This window comes from Anolis carolinensis, chromosome 5, assembly GCF_035594765.1.
Source record: "Anolis carolinensis isolate JA03-04 chromosome 5, rAnoCar3.1.pri, whole genome shotgun sequence".
Classification (NCBI taxonomy): domain Eukaryota; kingdom Metazoa; phylum Chordata; class Lepidosauria; order Squamata; family Dactyloidae; genus Anolis; species Anolis carolinensis.
Genome location: NC_085845.1, coordinates 132511425 through 132532866, shown reverse-complemented (window position 1 = coordinate 132532866; position 21442 = coordinate 132511425). Strand labels below are relative to the sequence as shown.

General features: G+C 40.1%; 1 protein-coding gene across 2 annotated transcripts in view; it reads left to right on the top strand.

The window, feature by feature from the left end:
• The first annotated feature begins 794 nt into the window (after positions 1–794).
• Positions 795–21442, top strand: part of mapk12 (mitogen-activated protein kinase 12) — a 52283-nt gene continuing 31635 nt past the window's right edge. Inside the window, exons 1-3 of one of the 2 annotated variants that reach the window (XM_003221302.4) lie at positions 795–1053; positions 9071–9200; positions 18163–18221. In XM_003221302.4, coding sequence (XP_003221350.1) covers positions 938–1053; positions 9071–9200; positions 18163–18221 — 305 coding nt within the window. In that variant the 5' untranslated portion in view covers positions 795–937. The remainder of the gene's footprint in view (positions 1054–9070; positions 9201–18162; positions 18222–21442) is intronic. The other variant, XM_016993869.2, reaches the window with a different exon arrangement.

The window sequence follows — 21442 nt, the reverse complement described above, 5'->3', positions numbered from 1 at the left end:
TGATGTTTTGATGCTTAATTTTTAAAATCATAACCTAATTTGATGTTTAATAGGCTTTTCCTTAATCCCTCCTTATTATCCAACATATTTGCTTATCCAACGTTCTGCCGGCCCGTTTATGTTGGATAAGTGAGACTCTACTGTATTCTGAATACCAGAGGCCCCTGGTGGCACAGTGCGTTAAAGCGCTGAGCTGCTGAACTTGCGGACCAAAAGGTCCCAGGTTCAAATCCCAGGAGGGGAATGAGCACCCGCTGCTAGCCCCAGCTCCTGCCAACCTAGCAGTTTGAAAACATGCAAATGTGAGTAGATCAATAGGTACCGCTCTGGCAGGAAGGTAACGGCATTCCATGCAGTCATGCCGGCCACATGATCTTGGAGGTGTCTACGGACAACGCTGGCTCTTCGGCTTAGAAATGGAGATGAGCATCAACCCGCAGAGTCGGTCAGGACTGGACTTAACGTCAGGGGAAAACCTTTTTTTATTCTGAATACCATTGCTATTTATGAATCAGATTGAATCAAATTAAATCAGGCCCATGGCACTGGGGACCCTTCCACACAGCCGTATAACCCTGGATATCATGACAGAAAATCCAAGAATATCTGCTTTGAACTGGAATGTGTGGCTGTGTGGACTCAGATATCCCAGTTCAAAGCAGATATTGTGGTATTTTCTGACTGGATATTCTGGGCCACAGGGCTGTGTGGAAGGGCCCTGGGCTCCCAGAAGGCGCCTTTCCGACCGGGGGAAATGAAAGCGGGAAACGCACGCCCAAGAGGGCTTCTCCTTTGAGCCAAAATTGCTCCTATCAGTTCCCTCCAGCAGCTGGGAAGCCTTTCCACGCAGAGGTCTCCTCCTCCTTTTCGAAGAGAGTGAATGGAGGGAGGGAAGCGAGTCTGAAGGGGGAGAGAAGAAAGAAAGCCAGGCGACGCCATGTCCTCCCCCAAGAAGGGCTTCTACCGCCAGGAGATCGCCAAGACGGTGTGGGAAGTGAGGGAGCGCTACCGGGAGCTGCAGGCGGTGGGCTCCGGAGCTTATGGCGCCGTTTGGTGAGTGCCATGAGGAGGAGGGGAGGCAACGCCTGAACCTCTGGCGGTGGGTTTCTCTGGGAAGGGAGGCATCTGCACTGAGGAATTAACGCAGTTTGATGCCCCTTTCGCCGCCATGGCTCGATATATAGCATCCTGAGGGAAGTTGTCGTTGAGCGAGGCAAAGCGTGGGTGAGTCACGCTCTCTCAGCCTCAGCACTGGCTTCCAAAGCAGTGGAGTTCAAACTTTTCACATCGCCTCAGATTTGTGTTGTCGAAGGCTTTTATAGCCGGAATTACTGGGTTGCTTTGTTTTCCGGGCTGTATGGCCATGTTCCAGTAGCATTCTCTCCTGACGTTTTGCCCACATTTGTGGCAGGCATCCTCAGAGGTTGTGAGGTCTGTTGGAAACTAGGCAAGTGGGGTTTATATATCTGTGGAATAATGTCAGGGTGGGGAAAAGGACTCTGTCAGCCTGAGGCAAGTGTGAATGTTGCAATTGGTCGCCTTGATTAGCATTGAATGGCCTTACAGCTTCAAAGCCTGGCTGTTTCCTCCTTGGGGGAAATCCTTTGTTGGGAGGTGTTAGCTGGCCCGGATTGTTTCTTGTCTGGAATCCCAGGGGACAATCAGGGCTAGTTGACACCTCCAAACAAAGGATTCCCCCAGACAGGAAACAACCCGAGTTTGAAGCTGCAAGGCCATTCAATGCTAATCAATAAAAGGACACCTAAATTAGTTTAAAGCTTTACTTTTCTAAAATATACTGTACTTCTAGTTCTAATACAATTCTTTTAATTACAGTAGAGTCTCACTTATCCAAGCTAAACGGGCCGGCAGAAGCTTGGATAAGCGAATATCTTGGATAATAAGGAAGGATTAAGGAAAAGCCTATTAAACATCAAATTAGGTTATGATTTTACAAATTAAGCACCAAAAACATCATGTTTTACAACAAATTTGACAGAAAAATCAGTTCAATATGCAGTAATGTTATGTTATAATTACTGTATTTACGAATTTAGCATCAAAATATCACAATATATTGAAAACATTGACTACAAAAATGGCTTGATAATCCAGAAACTTGGATAAGCGAGACTTGGATAAGTGAGACTCTTCTGTACTTAAATATATTTATCTTAAGTTAAGGAATATAATAATAATAGCAATAATAATAATAGGTTTCCTATGAGTTTTATAATAATAATAACAATAATAATATTTATATACTGCTCCATTTCCTCAAGAGGACATAAAGGTAAACATAAAAACATTCAGTTGTCAATTTCCAGGCTGTATGGCCATGTTCCAGAAGCATTATCTCCAGAGGTTTCGCCCACATCTATGGTAGGCATCCTCAGAGGTTGTGTGGCCTTGCAGCTTCAAAGCCTGGCTGCTCCTTGCCTGGGGAATCCTTTGTTGAGAGGTGTTAGCAGGCACCAATTGTTTCTTTTCTGGAATGCCAGGGGACAATCAGTTAACATCTCCCAACAAAGGATTCCCCCAGGCAGGAAACTGCAAGGCCATTCAATGCTAATCAATAAAAGAACACCTAAACTAGTTTAAAGCTTTCTTTATTTAAAATATACTGTACTTCCAGTTCTGATACAAGTCTTATAATTACTTTCTATGATTCTGTGGAGGCTTTTAAGCACAGGCTGGGTGGCCATCTGTGGGGGATGCTTTGAATGTGATTTTCCTGCTTGGCAGGGGGTTGGACTGGATGGCTCGAGAGATCTCTTCCAATTCTATGATTCTATTTTACTTAAATATATTTATGTTAAGTTAAGGATAATAATAATAATAATGATAATAATAATAATAATAGCAATATTAATAATAGGTTTGCTATGAATTTTCCAGACTGTATGGCCATTTCCAGAAGCATTCTCTCCAGATGTTACTCATGGTTTATCCCCAGTCCAAGAAAACAATGATCAATTATGACAAGTTTTGGGTTGATGTGAGTTTTCTGGACTGTGTGGCCATGTTCCAGAAGCATTCTCTCCTGACGTTTCACCCACATTAATGACAGGTGTCAGGTTGTGAGGTCTGCTGGAAACTAGGCAAGTGGAGTTTATATATCTACGGAAAGTCCAGGGTGGGAGAAAGAATTATTGTCTGTTTGAGGCAGGTGTGAATGTTGCAGTTGGCCAGCTTGTTTAGTATTGAATGGCCTTGCAGTTTCAAAGCCTGGCTGTTTCCTGCCTGGGGAAATCATTTGTTGGGAAGTGTTAGCTGGACCTAATTGTTTCCTGACTGGAATTCCCCTGTTTTTCAGGATGTTGTTCTATATTTACTGTCCTGATTTTGGAGTTTTTAAAATACTGGTAGCCAGATTTTGTTCATTTTTATGATTTCCCCCTTTCTGTTGAAATGGCCCACCTTTATTTGTATTCCGCCCTAGATCCCCAAGGAGACTCGGGGCAGATTCCAAGAGACAAACATGCCTTGAAAAACAATAGATACAAATACAATAAACAAACAAACCAAATCCCACATTAAACACACAATCTAAAATTAATTAAGAACCTAAAATTAATTAAGAATAATTTAGAATCCTAAATGGGAAAAGGACTGATATGCTCCGTCATGACAATAAACAACATAAATGACCTCAAATATATTCCATCACAACAATAAACAAAATGAATGCTAGTTTTGTAGAGGTTTTAGATCCTGAATTTAAAAAAAAGGCTTGAAATATGCTCCTTCAGAATGTTAAACCAAAGGGAAAATACTGGTTTGCTCAATTATAGTTTGTTTCCTCCAAATCTTTCTTTGATGTCTTTTTATTCTGTAATACGTAACTGAGGCCTCTCCCACACAGCTGTATAAAATTCCACATTATCTGCTTTGAACTGGTTTATATGGCAATGTGGACTCAGATAATCCAGAAGAAAGCAGATATTGTGGATTATCTGCCTTGATATTCTGGGTTATATGGCTGTGTGGAAGGGCCCAAAATAAAAAAGAAAAGGGAAGTGAAGACAAGAGTAAGGGCCCTTCTACACTGCCAAAAAATCCATAATATCAATGCAGATAATCCCCATTATCTGCTTTGAACTGGATTATCTGAGTCTACACTGCCATATAATCCAGTTCAAGGCAGATATTCTGGATTTTATGTGGCAGTATAGAAGGGGCCTGAGTTTCTCTCTGGGAAGGACACAGTGAGAAAGGAGTTAAAATATTTCTGATAGATTTTTGAAACACTTGCATTTGCTGATGTGAAACACTAAAAATGGGTTCAAAAACATTAAAACAGATTGCACTGGAGGATCATCTTAATCACAACCAAGTAATAACTAAATGGATTGAAAAAAAATTAAATTTGTGAAAGGACTGTGCATGGTGCAATGTTTTTATTGTGTTTTTCAAATTCAGCATCCCGAAATACTCTTAAGGAAAGGTATATTTCTAGAAAACTGTTTTCATTGCAGGTCTGTGCTATTATTCACATTTTAAAAATACTAATATAAACTTCTAGTGGAGAGAAATGTAAATCTGCAGTTACATATGTGTTGAAGAGCTTGTTTTATGCATGTAAACATTGTACTGGACATCAGGCCATGTGCAAGGAAATAAATATTTAGGGTGATACAAGGAAATGCTTCATCTCAGCCCAGCCCACCCACTTCCCTGAAAATGTCTTGCCTTGAGCCCATCTGGAAGTGACTCACTATTTTGCTTTGTTTGCTGTATTTCTGAGAACTTCCTGCTGGGGAGAAAAAGTAGGAAGCAATGTTCTTTGTGGGAAATGAGTTCCCAATGTTTTATTATGAAATGTTATTAATTAGAAGTTTTCACTGCTTTAAAAGAATCTGGAAAAGAAAGAAGAGAGAGATAGATAGATAGAGAGAGAGAAGAGTTCAAGTCTTCTTATTTGCAACTGTAATTTCATAACTTAAATTTTCATACCTCCTTCTCTACCATTTATACAAATTCTTCTTTCAAATCCTTTCAAACATCAGAACCAACGGAGTTATTTTCCCCTTTGCATTAAGTTCATAAAAGGCTTCCAACTTTTAAAAAGGAAAAAAATGTTACTCATGGTTTATCCCAAGTCCAAGAAAACAATGATCAGTTATGACAAGTTTTGGGTTGCTGTGAGTTTTCCGGACTGTGTGGCCATGTTCCAGAAGCATTCTCTCCTGACATTTCACCCACACCTATGACAGGCATCCTCAGAGGTTGTGAGGTCTGTTGGAAACTAGGCAAGTGGGGTTTATATATCTGTGGAAAGTCCAGGTTTGGAGAAAGAACTCTTGTCTGCTTGAGGCAAATGTGAATGTTGCAATTGGCCAGCTTGATTAGCCTTGCAGATTCAAAGCCTGGCTGCTTCCTGTCTGAGGGAATTCTTTTTTGGTAGGTGTTAGCTGGCCCTGATTGTTTCTTGTCTAGAATTCCCATTTTCTGAATGTTGTTCCTTATTTACTGTTCTGATTTCAGAGTTTTTTAATACTGGTAGCCAGATTTTGTTCATTTTCATGGTTTTCTCCACTTTTGACAGATATATAAACCCCGCTTGCCTAGTTTCCAACAGACTTCACAACCCCAAAGGATGCCTGCCATAGATGTGGGTGAAACGTTAGGAGAGAATGCTTCTGGAACATGACCATATAGCCTGGAAAACTCACAGCAGCCCAGTGATTCTGGCCATGAAATCACAATGACAATTTTTGTTTTAACAATACATTCCATGCTGCTTTTCACTCTATACATCCAGTTATCTCATCTCTACAGCATTATAAAAATATACCTCCTATACCAACAATGCAGCAATTGTAAAAGAAATAATTCTCCAACGTCTAAATACCTTATACATTCAAATTTTAACATTATTCTGAATTAATCCTGTCCATTTATGGGATTCATAGAATATTGATGTTGTTTTGCTGTTAAGCTTCTTTTTCTCTGTTGTGATAACAAATCAAATTCACTGTCTTTCTGCACTTCATGTGCTGGATTTTCACCTCTTGTACATATGTCAAAAAGGACACTTACGGAGAAAGTTGTGTGTGTATATATACATACCTACATTTCTGCTGCTTCCAGGGTTCATGGTGAGGATGGAAAGTTTGAGGCAAAAGTTCTAGGAGCAGTTAATGATGAGGAGGCACATTGGAAGTGTAAAATACAAGAGACTGACAGCTGTCAGATATAGAGTTACATACAAGGGCCTGCGGAGAAGAGATAAGCTTCTTTTTAATGCATTCAAGTGCTTTTGAGCTGTATAGTTGGGCAGTTCCTTGCATTCCTTTTGTCCCACAGAGAATTACTGAGACATCTGCCTATCCGTCAGTGCCAGACCACCCATTAGGTAGAACGAAGCTACTTTCTCAGGCAGCAGATCTGAGTACTGTATATTGAAAAATCAACACATTTGTTGGTACAGTATTCTCATTTTACCACCACAAGCAAAAGAGGTATTTGGGGGCTTGTGTTTGATATGTCAACATAACTTGGCCAGCTTTACGCATACGACACTTTGACTGAATTGTGTGGGGAAGGTGTCATTTGTGGCTTTGCTTCAGGGGACTAGATAATTTGTCAGCCCCGACAGCCATATGAAGACAAGTAAGAAAAAACCAGGTTATTTACCATAAGGATTTACATATGCTTTGTGTTGTCGAAAGCTTTCATGGCCAGAATCACTGGGTTGCTGTGAGTTTTCCAGGCTGTATGGAACATGGCCATACAGCACAGAAAACTCATAGCAACCTAGATATGCTTTGCTCTGCTTTACATTTTTGTTGTAAATGTCATTATGAAGGTTTGTCCTGAATGATGGGCTAAAATAACTTAAATAAACATATAAAGAATTTTGATTTAATACAGAACATTGGGAACATAAAACAGCCATACTGGATCAAAATTAAGGCCCATCTTGTTCCCAATGTCATCAAATCGTTGCTTCTGGGGACCCTATTAAGCAGAACAAGAGTACAATGATATAGAAAAACATGCAATAGTATATTAAAATAGATTCTTAATACTGAATCAGAGCCATGTTCTAGCTAGTTAAATTTTAACTATAACAGGAATGAGGAACTACTTTCAATCCCTGTATGGGATATATTTTGATCAGTTGCAGCAATTTATCTGGCTTGTGATAGTTCTGGTGAGTTTTTTAATGCACTGGTTCTGGCTTAATGTGTGCTGCAATGTGTATTGAGGGTGTGCATTTGTGGACACCCCACCCTTGAACCGGCTTGGAACTGCATTATAGTATCTGTGTAGAGCCACTCTGACAAGGCTCTCTCCGATGTTGCCACCAGATGAGGGTGGTGAGACAGACAAGGTCCTCCCCAGCAGATCTCAAACTGGAGGTATTTGCGTAAGAGAGAATATGGTCCAAATAACTTGGACCTCAGCCATATAGGGCTTTAAAGATCATGATCAGCACTTTGAATTATAGCTGGAAGTGAACTGACAGCGAGCCAGTCCAGTTGCTAAAACAACAGAGCTTTACTCACCCTGTAGCCAGCCCATTCTGCAGTCTGGCTGCAGCTGTTTGAGCCAGTTGAAGTTTCTGAACACTCTTCAAAAACAGCCTCCTTGCAAAGTTCATTGTAGTAATTGAACAGGGATGAAACAAAGGCAAATCTGACATTTAAAGAAGTGGCTACCGTAACTGATTAGAATCTGCCTGTCTCTGCAGTAAACAAATAAAATAGGTTGCTGTGAGCTTTCTGGGCTGTATGGCCATGTTCCAGAAGCATTCTTTCCTGATGTTTTACCTGCATCTATGGCAGGCATCCTCAGAAGTTGTGAGGTATGTTGGAAACTAGTCAAGTTGGGTTTATATATCTATGGAATGTTCAGGATGGGAGGAATAACTCTTGTCTGTTTGAGGAAAGTGAATGTTTCAATTGGCCATCTTGATTAACATTGAATAGCCTTTCAGTTTCAAGGTATGGCTCCTTACTTCCTGGGGAATCCTTTGTTGGGAGGTGTTAGCTGGTCCTGATTTATTCATGTTTGTAATTCCTCTGTTTTCTGAATGGTGTTCTTTATTTATTGCTCTGATTTTAGAGGTTTTTTAAAATACTGGTAGCCAGATTTTGTTCATTTTCATAGTTTTCTCCTTTCTGTTGAAATTGTCCACATGCTTGTGGGTTTCAATGGCTTCTCTGTGTACTCTGACATGGTAGTTGTTAGAGTGGTCCAGCATTTCTGTGTTCTCAAATAATATGCTGTGTCCAGGTTGGTTCATCAAGTGCTCTGCTATGGCTGACTTCTATGGTTGGATTAGTCAGCAATGCCTTTCAAGTTCTTTGATTCGTGTTTGGGCGCTGCGTTTGGTGGTCCCTATGTAAACTTGTCCACATAGGGACCACGAATGTGGAGAAATCTGGCTAGCAGTATTTAAAAACTCTAAAATCAGTACAGTAAATAAAGAACACCATTCAGAAAACAAAGGAATTCCACACATGAATCAATCAAGGCCAGCTCACACCTCCCAATAAAGGATTCCTCCAGGCAGTAAGCAGCCAGATCTTGAAGCTGAAAGGCTATTCAATGCTAATCAAAGTGGCCAATTGAAATTTACACCTGCCTCAAACAGAAAAGAACATTCCACAGATATATAAATACCACTTGACTAGTTTCCAACAGACCTCACAACCTCTGAGGATGCCTGCCATAGGTGCAGGCGAAATGTCAGGAAAGAATGCTTCTGGAACATGGCCATACAGCGCGGAAAACTCACATCAACCCAGTGATTCCAGCCATGAAAGCCTTCAACAACACATTGAACAAATAAAATATTATTTTATTGAAATTATGTCTACATGAATCAGGTTGAGAAGTACCTTCATTCACCCAACCACCTTTATTTATTTACACATAATATTCCAATACATATTCCTGCTCTAGCCAGAATTGTGGAGCCAGGAACTGACTTTTGGCAGCTATTCTTACTTAATTGCTCATCCTTTGCCCCCAGTAAATATGTTGTCTTTTTTCTGAGATATGTAATCCTTCTGCCAAGCTCTTAATTCACAGACTTTCTGTTTCCATTTCCTTTAAGCTCAGCTACTGACAGGAAAAGTGGAACTAAAGTGGCTATCAAGAAGTTGTACCGTCCGTTTCAATCGGATCTTTTTGCCAAACGAGCCTACCGGGAATTGCGGCTCCTCAAACACATGAAGCATGAAAACGTGAGTACTAAGACTTACAGACTTCTTTCCCATTCCTTATTATCTCTTTCATAGTGTGACTAGGCACACAACTATAAAATGTTCAGGAGTTACTGATCTTCTTCCCAACACGTTCTTGTATGTTTATTCATAGGTGCACATATGTCTGTGAATATTTTCATATTTCTACCCATCACTTTACCATTCATGGGAAAAGGGGGCTTGCTTTCTTTGAACATCTATCCTTTTAGGATCCAAGCTAATTGAGAGTAGAGGAATCACGGTAGCAGTTCCTATTATTGTGGCACATTTTCGTGTGAGTGTGCATGTTAAGAGGATGAAAACATTATGTGGGCTGTATCCTATAGAAGAATAAGCAGGTTGGAGATTTATAGAATTGATGTGAGTTTAATTTAAGTTGATAGTTCAGTAGGCTTTTTGAAATCTCAGGGGAGGTAGGCAGTAATGTAGAACACATTAAGAAAAAGAGGTCAAGAGCCGAGGAGATGCACATAGGGATGAAAGAATATATTGGGCACATTTTTCCTCTCCCATTTCCAGTCATTATGCTAATGTAAAGAAAACATCAGTATCTAAATACCCTAAAGGCATCATATACTGTCTGATCTTAGAAACTAAGCAGGCTCAACTGTGGTTAATGGTTGGATGGGAAGTTGCCAACATATACCAGGTGCTGTAGCTATATTTCAGAGGCAGGAACTGGCAAGACCATCTCTTGAGTATTCCCTAACTAAAAAAAATCCTATGAAATTAATGGAGTCAACAGGTGACTTTACACATATACACAAGGAAAATATTCTGAAAAAAACAGGTTGAGACTTCAGGATGTACAAGATTTGCAATGCTTCCTTTGGTTGAAAAACCAAATGATAAGAGAGAGAAAAGGATAACAGTTGTATTATTTTCGGAACTACAACTGATTCTGGGATCAGATCCTGGGATATAGGGCAGTGTAGATCCAGTCTAAAATGAGTCAGTTTTATCAATGTGTTTAATCCAGAAGAAGGTCAAATGTGATTTGGTGGCAGTAGAATTCAATAACATCACAGTTGAGTGCTGTAAAGACTGAATCTATACACATAATAAAATATGTATGTGTGTGTGGCTGCGGTGTCCACTTACACAGACAAGCCCCTGCCTCCACAAACAGTTATTGATCCCACTGCTCTGGAGATACCAGTGGCCCTCCTTCCAATGACATTGCAGGTTATAGCGAGCATCATGAACATGTCCAAGAGCCCTGCCAATGTCCTCCACAAACACCATACTTCCCACCACCCAATGGAAGGCTTTCATACGGGGACCATTTCATCCTCGATTTTCTGTTTTTCCTGCACCACAGCAATTCCAGTGTTTCTGACTCTCCATTGGTATGGAATTTGCATGTCCCACCCACTGCCTTTCCCTTAACCCTTTCCTATTCTTTTCTATGGCACACAGGAAACAGGAATTGATCAGCAACTGAACATACTAGAGAGGTTTGAGGATAATTCACCTTGATTTATAGGAGTTGTAGGTACTGGGATGTATAGTTCACCTACAATCTAAGAGCACTCTGAACTCCACCAACAATGAACCTGGAACTAACTTGGCGCACAGAGCCCCATGACCAGAAAAAAATACTGGAGGTCTTTGGGGAAAATTCACCTTGATTTGGGGGACTTGTAGTTCACCTACACCCAGAGAGCACTGTGAATCCAAACACCACTGGAACTGGGCCAAACTTGGCACACAAGTTTGAAGTTTGATTAGTGGAGGGGTTTGGCGGGGGAGAACTGACCTTCCTTTCTGGGAGTTGTAGTTCACCCACAACCAGAGAAACTGACCTCCACCGATGATGGACCTGGACCAAACTTGACACACAGAATCCGCATGACTACTCAAGGGGGTTGAGGGGACCGACTCACAATAATGGGAGTTGTAGTTTATCTTAAAGCCAGAGAGTACACTGAACCCCATCGATGATGCATCCAGAGCAAATTTGCCCAACATAACAAACTTTTAAGTTCTGATGGAGTTTTTTGGGGTTAATTTGTCATGATGTGAGTTGTAGTTAATCTACAACCTTATGCATTTTGTACAATTAAAAAACTGACTTTTTCAAATAACCCGGTGTGGAGAAGTCATAGTTATTGTGTTTAATTTTGACTGTTGGAGTATGTATTTGTGTTTAGTTGACAGTAGCTGAAACAGAAGCCATCTTGTTTCAATCCACAGTAGTGCGGTTACGAACTACTGGAGACGAAGCTGGCTAGCTCATCAGAGGGAGAAGTGGGCGGAGCCAAGAAAAGGAAAAAAGGGCAGTTTTAAAAAGAGAAGCCAGAGAGTGAGAGTGTGTGTGTGCGTGGCTGAAGGCTTTTCAGTCAAGAAGGGCTGAGGAGACAGGCCAGGCAAAAAATCTTTAGTCAGGGCAGACAAAAGGGAGCCTAGTTAAGATCTCTAATTGAGGAAAGACTAGTGATCAGGGATTTGATCGGTATTAGATTAAATTATAAGCTAGTATTGTAGTTGGGACATTGTTCACTAAGGAGTTCAGCTGAGGTTAGAGTTCGCTACAATTTATATCATCAGTAGGAGAGTGAGAGTGGATTTACACCAAAGACTACTGTTGTGGTGGTTTTAAGAGCTATTAAACCACTTGTTTATTTAAAGTTCCATAAGTAAATCAATCAACCTGCAACCATAAGCTTTGTACGCAATAAACTTGTTCTATGTTAACAACTGATTCATTTCATCTCATCTGCGTCTGTGGAGCCAAATTTCATCGGTGATAATTCAAAAGCCTCACGTTGGTGGCAGTTACCTTATTAAATCACCTAATTGGGGAAGAGTAATAGTCACATTTACCTCAGAAAGGAAAGCACAACACAGAAGTCCTTAACTACAGAGACAGAGGCTGGGATCTTGAAATAAAGATCACCCCCTGTAATCCTTCCCCTCATATAAAGGTGATATATATATATAATCTAGAGGGATTAAAAGACTCAAAAATCCCCTCAGCAGGAAGGAAACAGCAATCACAAATTGGCTATCATAACATCACATCACCATCACAATCATCATTCAATCATTCCTATATCGCAAATTGGTGACAGCGGTGGGATCAAAAAGGATTCATCCCTGTCACATCATCATCCATCACACCATCCATATCACACCCAGGCAATGCCAGGTACCCAAGCTAGTTTGAAATAAATGCCACTGAATTCAGTGGGGCTTACTTTAAAAGTAGAACTGCAATCTGATCTTGTTTGAAGCATTCTGGCTGCATGCTCTGTTCTCTGAATTGGGGCCTTGGCAAATACCTGATTATAAATTGCTTACTGTGACTTGTTATAGGATATAATGTTTTGCATGAAACAATAAGCTTGCTGTTTTCAAAAGCCTTTAATAGAACTGTTAATTGAAAATAATATGTTTCCAATTTTCAATAGTCTCTCTGATGATAAATCTGTGTTTTCTTCTCATGATGATACTTAGCATTTAGATTCAGATTTATCCACACAGCCAATCACACCGTAAATTTAAGTGAGGAATAAAGGGTCTTTCATCCTCCAGTTGTTAATGAATTACTACATTTCCTGAGGGCCCTTTCACACTAGGCAGTTATGGTGTTATGATGTTGCTATGACAATGTCCTAGGGAATACTACAGGATTCACACATATGGGAGGGGCATTTAGTATTCTCAGTCAGAGTTCTTGTTCCTCACTAAACTTCAAGCCCCGGGTTTCTGTAGGATACAGCCGTTGTAGTTAAAGTGGAATCATTGCCGTAATTCTGTAGTATGAAAGGACTCCTGAGATTTACCATTGGCCAGGCTGGTGAGGGCTGATGGGAGTTAGAGTTCAATCAGAGTGGAGAGTCACAGCTTCTCCACCAATGACTTAAGTATTGTAGAGTAATTCTTTTTGAATAATACCCCCCCCCCCCCTCAGTCATAAAAACAGTAGAATTTAGGAGCTGTTTAAATAGTGTTGTGTATGCCTTAGGATGCTCAGTCATTATTGTGGTCTTGTTTCCTCCTGATATTAAAATGCCAGAGGGGAGGAGTATGGTAATTTTACCACAACATAGTACCTTGCCAAGCTTGTGCAAGAGCAAGTAGTAACTTGACTGGAAAAAAAGATACATTTTTTAAAAGTGGTTGTACCAATGCCACTAGAACCAGAAAAACAAGGAAGAAAGAACAAAAACAATTAACAAGGGAAAATACTGAACTAAATGACCCTTAATGTTCCTTCCAGCTGTACAGTTCCGTGATTTATAACAGCAGATGTATATACAATTGGTCCTCCATATTTATGAATGTAACTTTTGTGAATTTGATTACCATATATACTAATGTATACATTGACCTTATGTATAAGTCAAGGACAGGTTATGGGGGCCAAAATTATAGATTTTGATATAATCCATGGGTAGGTTGATGGTCATTCCAAGGAGAAGTGAAAACACCAGTGCTGCCTCAAGAGCCAGCTGCCCTTGGCAGTCGCCCATCATTTTCTCACCCAGTTATTCAAAAAGGCCAGAAATTGTTCTGTCGCAGACAGAGAAGAGAGGGTTGGTGCTTCTTTTAGGTTCTTCTGTGTAGTAATGGTTACGAATCAGTTTTTGGTCAACTTTAGATTCTTGTCCTTTGCTACTCTTCTCTTTTTAATAAGAATTTGATTGACCCATGGATAAATCAACTCAGTTTTGCAGGGTTGGTTTTTTGATTTAAAAATTTCGACTTGTACATGAGTATATAGCAGTGGTTCTCAACCTGTGGTCCGTGGACCACTCGTGGTCCCCAAGACCTAAAATATGGTTCGCCGCCTCACCATTACTACACTGTTGCAATGAGAGTTACTAGTCTCGCAAAACCCTCTTATAATGCTGAGGCAACAGGAATGTCGGGAGGGGAAAGGATGACTATCCCCGAAAGGCATGACAACAAGCCTCCTGACTGCTGCTTCTCCTCCTCCCTCTCCCTGAACAGAGCCGTTTTATGTGGTGCCTGGAAGCAGGGCCGCCTTGATGTATTCATTTCCTGGGGATATTTGGGATGCTGATTCAGAAAATTGCATTGGATAGACCACATCAGGTCTAGATTATTAAATATAGTTTTCTGTGGGCGATCAGATAGCATGTACTGGGTAGGATATGTTCTGTATCGGAAACTAGAGCTGATGTGGTCTAGCCAATGCAATTTTCCGAATCAGCACCCCAGATAACCAAACTGAATCTAAAATTGACCAAAAACTGTTTCGTAACCCTATTGGTATTAATGTTGGAGAATGGTCCCTGGTCAAAGTGATCCCTGCTCAGGTGATCCCTGGCCATTAAAAGGTTCGGAACCACTGGTATATAGGTTATTTGCAGATGACTACCTCTGCTGCTGCCCTATACCATTTTAATAGGGACTGCAAACCTCATGAGACTGAGAGAGATTGTACAACACATAACAAAGCTTTTAAGTCCTTATTAAAATGGCCTAGGGCAGCAGCAAAGACAGCAGGTAGAGGCAGACAGTTGAAAACGGGAAAACCGAGACACAGAAGAAACTAGAAACTAAGGCATGGAGGGTGGCATGCAGAGTCCAGTTGTCCAGGTGAAACAAAGACACTGTTTGGGCCACTCTTTTTACAGGGAGATGCCTGAATCTGTTGGTGGCACCACTATGCCATGCCCCTATGCAACCATATTTTACATAAACTCCTGGAGCTCACTGCTGTATGTGTTCACCATTTCCTCCTGGACCAAGCTGTTCCACTGCCCCATCTTCTTCCTCCAGAGACTGCCAATTCACAGTGCCATTTCTCCTCCTACTCTTCTTCCTCCTCCTTCTGCATAGGCCAGAGGTTTCCAACTTTTAGTTGTCCAGTTGTTTTGGACTTCCAACTCCCAGAAATCCCAAGCATGTTACCAGCTGTTAGGAATTGTGGAGGCGGAAGTACAAAACACCCAGAGGAGCAAAGGTTGGGAATCACTAGCAAAACAGAGAAGCAAAAACCAGCTGGAGCACATAAAGCTCCAGCTCCCCCACCACATCCCTGCTTTGCCTAGCTAGGCTGGGGACTGATGGGCACTTGAGGTGGTAATAGTGGCAGCCCTGGTGAAGTGGGTGTAGGACAGGAAAGAGGCAAAGATGGGGCCTGGTCCCTCTGCTTTCATAGAGACACCTATGCCTGAAGATGCTGCTTTCATGCAAGAGGAGAGGGAAGACAGGCCAGTAACAAAGGATTGAGACATGTGGCTCCAGTGCAGTGGTGCAGTGGTGACTGGGTCCCACAAAGAAGAGTCCCCAGCAAAAAAACAGTGGCCTCTGTGGCTTAGTTAGCAGATATGGGTGGTTGGGAGAGACAACCACTGGTGCCATTTGCTTAGTGCTTCCATCCATCCAAAAAAGAACAAAGAAAGGAGCTCTGAGGGTGAGAGTAGGCATACACAGCAGCCACTTAAATAGGGAAGGGGGTTAGATTTGAATGTTTTTTCTACTTCGAGGGTTCTGAACTCCTAACCTTTGCAAAAATGGAGAATCTACTGTACAAGGGCATAAATGATGCATACAAAAACTGGACATGTTATGAAATTTAATTTACAACAGCTGTCGTCTCTTTTTATAAGGCGAAAATATTGATGACGTTCTGTGACTGTCAGAACTACTTGACTCCTCTACTGATCTTTAATGCATAACACTCAAGGATAAATTGCTTAAACATGAGAGAAATGCCCTTATTATATATCTGTTTATTCAGAATCTGAGAGTGTTGTTGGCACAGCATATTTTACTTCAAACAAACCTTTGATACATATAAATTAGTCTTCAGATAGTTTTGCCAAGGTGCAGATAAATGGACAGGATCCCACAGCATCACTCCTTTCTCCTACAGCTCCCTTATTCATCCCGCACAGCCCTCAAAAAACCCTGGGTTAAATTCTTGGCAACTTCATCTGGCAACTTGAAGACACATGCACACATGTTCGTATTTGGGAAAACAGAATACTATAATGGGGAAGAAAGTCACACTAATAATGGATACTCAAGATCACAACTGGATCTTGATTACGTATGGTTTCAAAATAAAGCAATTTTGTTTTAAGAAAATGAAGTGTTCTCTGATGCCATTTTTTGCTTTGACTTTTCAGTTAGACTTCATTCTTCTCATCACTCACTACTACTAGTATTACTAATACATTTTCCCATTTATTTTCCACCTTTTCACCAGTGTTGGGTCTCAAGATGCTTTATAGAATATTAAAACCTCCAAAATAAAAACAAACACATCAGTAAAAAAATATATTTTTAAAAAGCAGTACAAATTTATAGAATTAAAACCATTAAAATGTGTTGGGTATAAAAAACAACATATAATCAAGAGCCCATTGCAATTAATCAATGTATTGTAATATGAATGTTTTCACTTCCTGGTGGAAAGAGAACAACGAGGGAGCCACTCTAACAAAGACATAGACCAAATTAATCAGAATTCTTTTAAAACAATAGTTTTAGGCATAATAAATAACTTTTGGTCCTCAAGTGTTGTTAGACTTTAGTTTCTAAAGATCTCAACCAGGCTGACTGGTGGGCAGAGATTCTTGGAGCTATAGTGCAATGACATTTGTGGATCCATGACTGAAAATCACTATATCGAAGTGCTTTTAGCAGTTTTTGGAATTAATAAGCCACTGCCTCCACTTCTAATATGGTCACAGATTAGATGAATTCATTACTGTTTTCAATTAACTAAAAGTTAGTATTAAATAAAGATGTTAAATATAGTTAATGTGAACTTTTAAAAAAACTTCTTCAAACAATAGATCTGAAGTTGACTTTTTCCCACTAGACCATAGTTAAGTCTAACTATAATTCGTCTTGATTTGACCATAACACAAAGCTGCAGTTAGTTAAAAATGGAAGCAAATATTTCCAGTTTCCTCAAGGTCATGCCAGAAAAGGAGAGGAGAAATTTATAAAACCTAGGCCAGTTCACATAAGATGCACCATTTTGGGCACTGCCTTCAATCACTTTTCTTCATCATACAAATATCAATAACTTCTTATACAATAAACAAAGCAATCATTTAAGTATCAGATATCTGTTAGACTTTGTAGAAGTAATGTTGTTATATGAGTTGAAACCTTTATGGCTTTCTCAATTGATCTGTGACAATGAAATTTTCTCTAGTATTTATTTACTGTGTTTAAATGTTGACATGTATGGTTGTGAATCAAGGTTCTTTAGAAACATAGTGTTATCTTGCTTTCAGTATTCAGCTCCGTTGAAAATAATCGTGTTTATTGTTTTAGCCAGTTTGTAATATTACTGCTCCAGCAAATGTTTAGGATTATCATTGTATTTACACACCAGTAAGCAGAATGTTTTTTCTTATTCCCATTGATATTAGCCCTTACACTATTAGCTTTCTGCAAGCTGTTCCCTATGAATATTCATGCCAAAATAACTAGTTAGTGTCTAAGGTGTTAAAGCAGAGGTTGCCTGCAAATTAATTCACAGAGATTTTCATACTATGGATTCGTTCCAAAGGTACCCTCACAAAAACAGTAATAATTAAAATCCACTAATCATGAAGGCCCTGAATCCTTTAGAGTTGGCTTTAGAAGGGCTACAAAAGGGAAGAAGGAAGAAATCTGCAATCTGCAATGACAACTTTTTATCAGTGGCTAAGATCCAGTCCTCAATATGAGATACAGTAATATTACTATGTTGCCACTGTTTATCTAATCCAGGCATGAGGATCATTTGGTCCCTCAGAGGTTTTGGAATACAACTCCCATATCTTATACCATTGTCCATGGTGGTTGAAATCTACTGAGAATTTCTGGACTTTCCCATTGGTGGCCCTGGGTTCAGTTATCAGTATTTCTTGTGTGAATGATAGCATCGATGTCTTGGGCATGAAGAATTATAAAATGATGGTCTTCTTTTCCTAATGTGTCTTCCATTACTCTTTCATAGGTAATTGGATTACTGGATGTCTTCACCCCAGATGCATCACTGGATAAATTTAATGACTTGTAAGTGTTGATTTTTTATGGGAGAGTTTGGACTCTATGTAACAATTTGTGTTTCTCCCACAGGTTCCATGGGAATTGGTTGTTTTTGAAGGTTCTCTCCTTAGCATTTGAATCTGTGTACATTTCCAAAAAGATAGGTTCCAGTGGCTGTAGGGACTCAACCCTGGTGTCACGGAACGTGACTCCAGAAGTCACTTTCCACAGACCTAATACCTCAGTTAGATCCCGCCTTTTAGGAAGGCCCGGATCTAATGAGATATTAGTACGGAATAAACCAGGGAAACCTTGATTTATTCTGTATGAATTTGCTTTTACCGGAGGCGTCATTTGGATGCCTCGGGTAAAAACTGAGATAGGTCCCATGTTTTGGGCCTGTCTAGATGGACCCAAAGTGCCATGGCCCCATCCTGTGGAATCCTGGGATTTGTAGCTTGTTGTGGCACCAGAGCTCTATGATAGAAGAATAAATATTTTGCAAAACTATAAATCCCAGACTTCCATTTTATTGAGCCATGGTAGTTAATGTGATTTCAAACTGCTAGAATTCTGCAGTGTGGATACAGTTTTAGTGCACATCTTGGCAAGGCACCTGCCCCAATGCTGATTCAGAGTGGGCTACTTCAGATAGGCATCGGAAGTAACTACACTGTCAACCTTTGAGCCGACTTAGTATCTGCATGGCAGCTACACTAGCAGCCCTTGAACCAACCAGGTGGGTTCCTTCCCACTTTATAAGCTAGTTCACAACTTGGTAGGGAAATGGGAAAAAACCTGTATTCCTCAGCACCTGTGAAGCCATAGATACTGCAGATTCTGGAACCAGTTTGAGACCATCTTCCATGGTTAATATAATCGCCTTCCTGACCTGCTCCAGAAATGTCAATGTAATAATCTAATAAATCAATGTAAACTGGTTTATGCCAAACCAGTTTGGCCCTTGGTATAGAAAAGCCCTTGATTAAGTCAATGTTCTAAGTTACATTGGTTCAATGACAATACAGTTGGAACCAACGATTGGATTAAGTCCTCTCCCATTCTGTTTGGAGTCTCTTGCCAACACCTTATTAGAGAAAACTGTGCCATGTCAAACAGAAACAAAGGCTGTATCTACACAGCCATTATTGTTATTGTTATTGTTATTATTTATACCCTACTTTATCTCCCCAAAGGGGACTCAGAACGACTTGACATAAAAGCATTAACACAGAATTTAAAATATACAAATATACAAAAATTAAAACAGAATTGAACACAAACAGCAGTTTAAAAAATCATTTAAAAATTTAGTCATATAATGCAGTTTCAGAATGCAGATTAAGCGTAGATCCATCCAAAGATAATTTTTAAAAATGCCTTCTAAATTGTTTAGAATTAGCACTCTACCAAATGGTTTTTGTAGTATGACACTGTAGTATGACACATATTTTCCATTTGTGTTCCTTTAATTGTTGATGTTTTTAACAATGTAGCGTTTTATACATTCATGTTTCTTTTTTTTCTGAAATGGAAATCAGCACTGAAATTTTGTATAGGTGATGTCTGCTTTTAATTTTGCATGTGGTATTCTTGTCTTTTTATTGTTAAATACATATGCAGTAATATAAACGATAAACATTTTTATTTTAAAACCTGGACTTTGGATGCTGCTTCCAGAAATGACTCTTGCTAACTACCTGTGTGTTGTCAGACCAATTAGCGAGCTATTTCCATTTGGCTTTGAAATATTCATGAGTTTCAGCAAATTAACTGTAATAAAATCACAGGGGAGAGTGCACATTTATGTTTTCATTTGCTGAAGATGATCAGCCATCTGAAGATTAAATTTGGCTTTGAGCTCAGCCAGTTTATTGATCAGAAAGCTTTGTTTGTTTCCTCTGCTCTAAATATAGCCTGAAGAAGCCAAACGTGTTCTGTCCTTTTCATCCCTTATTACCTATTCAATCATTTTCATGTGAATTGCAGTGATTCAACTTTGATGAGTTCAGGCTAAAGTTTCTATAACAGCCTAAGGTAATTTCATGTATGTTCAGGATTCATTAAATTACACTAAACTCAATGGAATATAGTTGTAAATAAATATCTAGACCTGCAGCTTATAAGTCAGTGTGACATCTGAATGTAATGGAAATCTGAAAGGATTTCTCTCGCTAACATTCTCTTTGAGTTTAGGAACTGATTTTTTTAAAAATGTTCTCTTTCTTTTATTAATGTTTAGACATTTTCAAAACTTTCTATCTTCACTAATGATAGAGTTGTCAGATAGCAGCTCAAATTGAGGTTTTCTGTCTAGTTTTGCCTACTCTGTGCATGCCAATTCCAGGGAGACTGTTGAAAATGAGGTGGATTATTCAGGATGGGCTGAATTTGCCCTATTGTACGAGTTGAAGTGTTTTTGCATTTGCACTGGACAGCTTTGAATCAATGGCATTTTCTTCTGTCTCTCAATCTACACAAGCATTACAAAAGAGAGGCCTTGGCTGGAATTCTCGTAGTGACTTGTACTTGTATAATCAAAGGCTTCCACAAACATAAGTGTTTGAGGCATCCCTGCACAATGTTTTCCATGGTAATTGCAGTTGGATAGCAGCCAAGGTTTATTTCTGTTTTCAAAACAGCCATTGACTGGCCACAGGACACTTGGAGAACAACCTCATGTTGTAGGCCACATCCACACAGAACTTTAACCCGTGCCCAACCAGGCTTAAGAAAACCGGTTGGCCATAAGTTAAAATCCCCACCCCTCTCCCCAAAACCCGCACATTCCTGGGGGGTGTCTAGATGCCCTGCTGGACCTTCCGGAAGTACACCCAGACGCCAAACAAAAGCCCCCAGAAAAGGGCTAAAAATAAAAAATTACTCACCCGGCCACCATTAAACTGCTGCCGAAGCTGTTCTAGCACATAGAAATGATGTGCCAGGCGGAGGGGGTGATTTTCCTCCTCACTCCCTCTCCTGGTGCGTCATTCCTATGCACCAGGTCTTTCCAGGTGTCAAATTAATTCAGGACAAAGCAGGGGTTTCCTAATTTGTCTCGAATTAATTCAGTTTTACCAGCATCATTTGGACGCCTCTGGTCAAACCACGGGGTCTCCCACATTATGGGACCTGTCTGGTGGTTGTTTATTTGTTCAGTTGCTTCCGACTCTTCGTGAAGTCATGGACCAGCCCACTCCAGAGCTCCCTGTCGGCTGCTCCCAGCTCCTTCAAGGTCAAGCCAGTCA